At 49.5% G+C, this 7,072-nt stretch overlaps 1 protein-coding gene across 3 annotated transcripts in view; it reads right to left on the minus strand.

Annotated features, from left to right (window-relative positions):
• The window catches only part of PMM2 (phosphomannomutase 2), a 55,874-nt gene that overhangs the window by 5,158 nt on the left and 43,644 nt on the right, over positions 1-7,072 (minus strand). For 2 of the 3 annotated variants that reach the window (XM_058433790.1, XM_058433789.1), the window contains exon 8: positions 200-318. The exons of the other annotated variant lie outside the window; for it this stretch is intronic. In XM_058433790.1, the coding sequence (XP_058289773.1) occupies positions 244-318 (75 nt within the window). In that variant the 3' untranslated portion in view covers positions 200-243. The remainder of the gene's footprint in view (positions 1-199; positions 319-7,072) is intronic. 3 annotated transcript variants of the gene reach the window in all.

A 7,072-nucleotide genomic window follows, 5' to 3' on the forward strand; every position in this document is an offset into this window, starting at 1 on the left:
TTATAGGGTTGTGGGTTGGGGAGGGGTATTACTTTAGTAATGGCTCACACTCACTGTTCTAAGTGCTTTAAATTCCCTACACGGTAAGGACTATCCCATTTGACATAGGAACAAACTGAGGCGAAGATTCACTCACCCTGTCACGCAGCAGCCTGTAGCAGCAGAACTAGGCTTGGAGTCTTGGCAGCTGTGCTCTTACCTGCCACATGCAGAACCTGCTGCTCTGGGGTCATGTGGAAGGTGTCACGCCTCTGAGCCCAAGCCAAGCCATTGCATCCCCTGTGACTTGCACGTATATGCCCAGATGGCCCGAAGTAACTGAAGAATCATAAAAGAAGTGAAAATGTCCTGCCCCGCCTTAACTGATGACATTCCACCACAAAAGAACTGTAAATGGCCGGTCCTTGCCTTAAGTGATGACATTACTTTGTGAAAGTCTTTATCCTGGCTCAAAAAGCTCCCCCACTGAGCACCTTGCGACCCCCACTCCTGCCCACCAGAGAACAAACCCCCTTTGACTGTAATTTTCCTTTACCTGCCCAAATTTTATAAAACGGCCCCACCCCTATCTCCCTAAGCTGACTCTCTTTTTGGACTCAGCCCGCCTGCACCCAGGTGATTAAAAGCTTTATTGCTCACACAAAGCCTGTTTGGTGGTCTCTTCACACGGACGCGCATGAAATTTGGTGCCCTGACTCGGATCGGGGGACCTCTCTTGGGAGATCAATCCCCCATCCTCCTGTTTTTTGCTCCGTGAAAAAGATCCACCTACGACCTCAGGTCCTCAGACCCACCAGCCCAAGGAACATCTCACCAATTTTAAATCGGGTAAGCGGCCTCTTCTTACTCTCTTTTCAAACCTCTCTCACTATCCCTCAACCACTTTCTCCTTCCACTCTTCAATCTCTCCCTTAATTTCAATTCCTTTCATTTTCTGGTAGAGACAAAGGAGACACATTTTATCCATGGACCCAAAACTCCGGCGCCGGTCACGGACTGGGAAGGCAGCCTTTCCTTGGTGTTTAATCATTGCAGGGACGCCTCTCTGATTATTCACCCACGTTTCAGAGGCGTCAGACCATGCAGGGACGCCTGCCTTGGACCTTCACCCTTAGCAGCAAGTCCTGCTTTTCTGGGGAAGGGACAAGTACCCCAATCCCTTCTCTCCGTGTCTCTACCCCTTCTCTGATTTTCTGGGGCAGGGGCAAGAACCCCTCAACCCCTTCCCCTTCACCCTTAGTGGCAAGTCCCACTTCACTGGGGGAGGGGCAAATACCCCTCAACCCCTTCTCCTTCACCCTTAGCAGCAAGTCCCGCTTTTCTAGGGGGCAAGAACCCCCAATCGCTTATTTCCGCACCCCGACCTCTTATCTTTGTGCCCCGATCCCTTATTTCCGTGCCCCAACCTCTTACATCTCTGTGCCCGAATCCCTTATTTCCGTGCCCCAACCCCTTCTCTGCTTTTCTGGAGGGCAAGAAGCCCCCACCCCTTCTCCGTGTCTCTACTCTTTTCTCTGGGCTTGCCTCCTTCACTATGGGCAAGCTTCCACCTTCCATTCCTCCTCCTTCTCCCTTAGCCTGTGTTCTTAAGAACTTAAAACCTCTTCAACTCTCACCTGACCTAAAATCTAAGCGTTTTATTTTCTTTTTTCTTTTTTTTTTTGAGACAGAGTCTGGCTCTGTTGCCCAGGCTGGAGTGCAGCGGTGCGATCTCGGCTCACTGCAAGCTCCGCCTCCCGGGCCCACGCCATTCTCCTGCCTCAGCCTCTCCGAGTAGCTCGGACTACAGGCGCCCGCCACCACGCCCAGCTAATTTTTTTGTATTTTTAGGAGAGACCGGGTTTCACTGTGGTGTCGATTTCCTGACCGCATGATCCGCCTCCCTCGGCCTCCCAAAGTGCTGGGATTACAAGCGTGAGCCACGGCGCCCAGCCTAAGTGTTTTATTTTCTTCTGCAATGCCGCTTCACCCCAATACAAACTTGACAGTAGTTCCAAATAGCCGGAAAACTGCACTTTCAATTTTTCCATCCTACAAGATCTAAATCTTGTTGTAAAATAGGCAAATGGTCTGAGATGCCTCACGTCCAGGCATTCTTTTACACATCAGTCCCTTCCTAGTCTCTGTGCCCAATGCAACTCATCCCAAATCTTCCTTCTTTCCCTCCCCCCTGTCCCCTGAATCCCAACCCCAAGCGTCACTGAGTCTTTCTAATCTTCCTTTTCTACAGACCCATCTGACCTCTCCCCTCCTTGCCAGGCTGAGCTACATCCCAATTCTTGCTCAGCCTCCCCTCCTCCACCCTATAATCCTTTTATCACCTCCCTTCCTCACACCCCGTCCGGCTTACAGTTTCATTCTGCGACTAGCCCTCCCCCACCTGCTCAGCAATTTATTCTTAAAAAGGTGGCTGGAGCTAAAAAGGCATAGTCAAGGTTAAATACTCCTTTTTCTTTATCCCAAATCAGATAGCATTTAGGCTGGTTTTCATCAAATATAAAAATCCAGCCCAGTTCATGGCTTGTTTGGCAGCAACCCTGAGACACTTTACAGCCCTAGACCCTAAAAGGTCGTCTTATTCTCAATATATATTTTATTACCCAATCTGCTCCTGACAAATAAAACTCCAAAAATTAGAATCTGGCCCTCAAACCCCACAACACGACTTAATTAACCTCACCTTCAAGGTGTACAATAATAGAAAAAAGTTGCAATTTCTTGCCTCCACTGTGAGACAAACTCCAGCCACATCTCCAGCACACAAGAACTTCCAAACGCCTGAACCGCAGCAGCCAGGCGTTCCTCCAGAACCTCCCCCGCAAGGAGCTTGCTACACGGGCTGGAAATCTCGCCATTGGGCCAAGGAATGCCCGCAGCCCAGGATTCCTCCTAAGCCGTGTCCCATCTGTGTGGGACCCCACTGGAAATCGGACTGTTCAACTCACCTGGCAGCTACTCCCAAAGCCCCTGGAACTCTGGCCCAAGGCTCTCTGACTCCTTCCCAGATGTTCTCGGCTTAGCGGCTGAAGACTGACGCTGCCTGATCGCCTGGGAAGCCCCGTAGACCATCACGGACGCCGAGCTTCAGGTAACTCTCACAGTGGAAGGTAAGCCCATCCCCTTCTTAATCAATATGGAGGCTACCCACTCCACATTACCTTCTTTTCAAGGGCCTGTTTCCCTTGCCTCCGTAACTGTTGTGGGTATTGACAGCCAGGCTTCTAAACCTCTTAAAACTCCAACGCTGGTGCCAACTGAGACAATACTCTTTTAAGCCCTCCTTTTTAGTATCCCCACCTGCCCAGTTCCCTTATTAGGCCGAGACACTTTCACTAAATTATCTGCTTCCCTGACTATTCCTGGACTACAGCCACATCTCACTGCCGCCCTTCTCCCCAACCCAAAGCCTCCTTCGCGTCTTCCTCTCATATCCCCCCACCTTAACCCACAACTATAGGACATCTCTACTCCTTCCCTGGCAACCGATCACATGCCCATTACCATCCCATTAAAACCTAATCACCCTTACCCTGATCAACGCCAATATCCCATCCCACAGCACGATTTAAAAGGATTAAAGCCTGTTATCACTCGCCTGCTACAGCACAGGCTTCTAAAACCTGTAAACTCCCCTTACAGTTCCCCCATTTTACCTGTCCATAAACCAGACAAAGCTTACAAGTTAGTTCAGGATCTGCGCCTTATCAACCAAATTGTTTTGCCTATCCACCCCGTGGAGCCCAACCCATATACTCTCCTATCCTCAATACCTCCCTCCACAATCCATTATTCTCAAACACGCTTTCTTTACTATTCCTTTGCACCCTTAATCCCAGCCTCTCTTCGCTTTCACTTGGACTGACCCTGACACTTATTAGGCTCAGCAAATTACCTGGGCTGTACTGCCGCAAGGCTTCACAGACAGCCCCCATTACTTCAGTCAAGCCCAAATTTCTTCCTCATCTGTTACCTATCTCGGCATAATTCTCATAAAAACACAGGTGCTTTCCCTGCTGATCGTGTCCGATTAATCTTCCAAACCTCAATCCCTTACAAAACAACTCCTTTCCTTCCTAGGCATGGTTAGTGCGGTCAGAATTCTTACACAAGAGCCAGGACCGCACCCTGTAGCCTTTCTGTCCAAACAACTTGACCTTACTGTTTTAGCCTAGCCCTCATGTCTGCGTGCAGCGGCTGCCACTGCTTTAATACTTTTAGAGGCCCTCAAAATCACAAACTATGCTCAACTTACTCTCTACATTTCTCATAACTTCCAAAATCTGTTTCCTTCCTCATACCTGACGCATATACTTTCTGCTCCCCGGATCCTTCAGCTGTACTCACTCTTTGTTAAGTCCTACCATTACCATTGTTCCTGGCCCAGACTTCAATCCCGCCTCCCACATTATTCCTGATACCACACCTGACCCCCATGACTGTATCTCTCTGATCCACTGGACATTCACCCCATTTCCCCATATTTCCTTCTTTCTTGTTGCTCACCCTGATCACGCTTGATTTATTGATGGCAGTTCCACCAGGTCTAATCGCCACACACCAGCAAAGGCAGGCTATGCTATAGTACAAGCCACTAGCCCGCCTCTTAGAACCTCTCATTTTCTTTCCATCGTGGAAATCTATCCTCAAGGAAATCACTTCTCAGTGTTCCATCTGCTATTCTACTACTCCTCAGGGATTATTCAGGCCCCCTCCCTTCCCTACACATCAAGCTCGAGGATTTGCCCCCACCCAGGACTGGCAAATTAGCTTACTCAACATGCCCCGAGTCAGATAACTAACATACCTCTTAGTCTAGGTAGACACTTTCACTGGATAGGTACAGGCCTTTCCTACAGGGTCTGAGAAGGCCACCGCAGTCATTTCTTCCCTTATGTCAGACACAATTCCTCAGTTTAGCCTTCCCACCTCTATACAGTCTGATAACAGAGCAGCCTTTATTAGTCAAATCAGCCAAGCAGTTTTTCAGGCTCTTAGTATTCAGTGAAACCTTTATATCCCTTACGATTCTCAGTCTTCAGGAAAAGTAGAACGGACTAAAGGTCTTTTAAAAACACACCTCACCAAGCTCAGCCACCAACTTAAAAAGGACTGGACAATACCTTTACCACTTTCGCTTCTCAGAATTCAGGCCTGTCCTCGGAATGCTACAAGGTACAGCCCATTTAAGCTCCTATATAGACGCTCCTTTTTATTAGGCCCCAGTCTCATTCCAGACACTGGACCAACTTAGACCGTGCCCCAAAAAAACTTGTCATCCCTACTATCTTCTGTCTAGTCACACTCCTATTCTCCGTTCTCAACTACTCATATATGCCCTGCTCTTGTTTACACTGCTGGTTTACACTGTTTCTCCAAGCCATCACAGCTGATATCTCCTGGTGCTATCCCCAAACTGCCACTCTTAGCTCTTGAAGTAAATAAATAATCTTTGCTGGCAGGACTATGCTGAATCTCCTTAGGCACTCTCTAATCAGATGTCCTGGGTCCTCCCAATTCTTAGACCTTTTATACCTGTTTTTCTCCTTTTTTTTTTTTTTTGAGACAGAGTCTCGCTATCGCCCAGGCTGGACTGCAGTGGCGTGATCTCGGCTCACTGCAGGCTCCGCCCCCCTCCTCCCCTCCCCGCCGGGTTCACGCCATTCTCCTGCCTCAGCCTCCCGAGTAGCTGGGACTACAGGCGCCTGCCACCTCGTCCAGCTAATTTTTTGTATTTTTAGTAGAGACGGGGTTTCACTGTGTTAGCCAGGTGTTAGCCAGGATGGTGTTTTTCTCCTTCTCTTATTCCATTTAGTTTTTCAATTCATACAAAACCGTATCCAGGCCATCACCAATAATTCTATACGACAAATATTTCTTCTAACAACCCAACAATATCACCCCTTACCACAAAATCTTCCTTCAGCTTAATCTCTCCCACTCTAGGTTCCCACACCGCCCCTAATCCCGCTCGAGGCAGCCCTGAGAAACATCGCCCATCCCTCTCTCCATACCACCCCCCAAAAATTTTCGCCGCCTCCACACTTCAACACTATTTTATTTTTCTTATTAATATAAGAAGGCAGGAATGTCAGGCCTCTCAGCCCAAGCCAAGCCAGCGCATCCCCTGTGACTTGCATGTATACACCCAGATGGCCTGAAGTAACTGAAGAATCACAAAAGAAGTGAAAATGCCCTGCCCCGCCTTAACTGATGACATTCCACCACAAAAGAACTGTAAATGGCCGGTCCTTGCCTTTAGTGATGACATTACCTTGTGAAAGTCTTTTTCCTGCCTCATCCTGGCTCAAAAAGCTCCCCCACTGAGCACCTTGCGACCCCCACCCCTGCGCACCAGAGAACCCCCTTTGACTGTAATTTTCCTTTACCTGCCCAAATCTTATAAAACGGCCCCACCCCTATCTCCCTTCGCTGACTCTTTTTGGACTCAGCCCGCCCGCACCCAGGTGATTAAAAGCTTTATTGCTCACACAAAGCCTGTTTGGTGGTCTCTTCACACGGACGCGCATGAAAGGCGGCACCAGGACACGCTGCGCATGCGTCGTTTAGCTGTTATCACTTTACATCCCACCACAGTGCGGGGCAAGCCGATGCCCTTGGACCAAGCCCCAGGAAGCTGACCTCGGATGCAATGTGATAACAAAGAAGGGGGAAGGAAAGGGGGAAGGAAGGGGAGTTCAAAGCCCTTTTGAGGTGGGAGGGGAGTGTCAATTCTGACTGCAGAAGGGAGGCAGCAGACAGTGCATGAGGGGCTCGAGGGGCCTGGGGAGGGTCTGAAGCAGCCACTGTGGGAACTGGGGCAGGGACAGCCCAGGCCTCCGCGCATCAGCACTCAGCCTAGCGGACTCGGGGTACTCACCTGAGGACAGCCCTGTGCAGGCGGTGACACAGCAGCGACCCTCCATCTCCGGTTAAAACAAGTTTAAGACTCAGTTGCCGGGCGCGGTGGCTCACGCTTGTAATCCTAGCACTTTGGGAGGCCGAGGCGGGCGGATCACGAGGTCAGGAGATCGAGACCACGGTGAAACCCCGTCTCTACTAAAAATACAAAAAA

This window comes from Hylobates moloch, unplaced genomic scaffold (genome assembly GCF_009828535.3).
Source record: "Hylobates moloch isolate HMO894 unplaced genomic scaffold, HMol_V3 SCAFFOLD_23, whole genome shotgun sequence".
Taxonomy (NCBI): Eukaryota; Metazoa; Chordata; class Mammalia; order Primates; family Hylobatidae; genus Hylobates; species Hylobates moloch.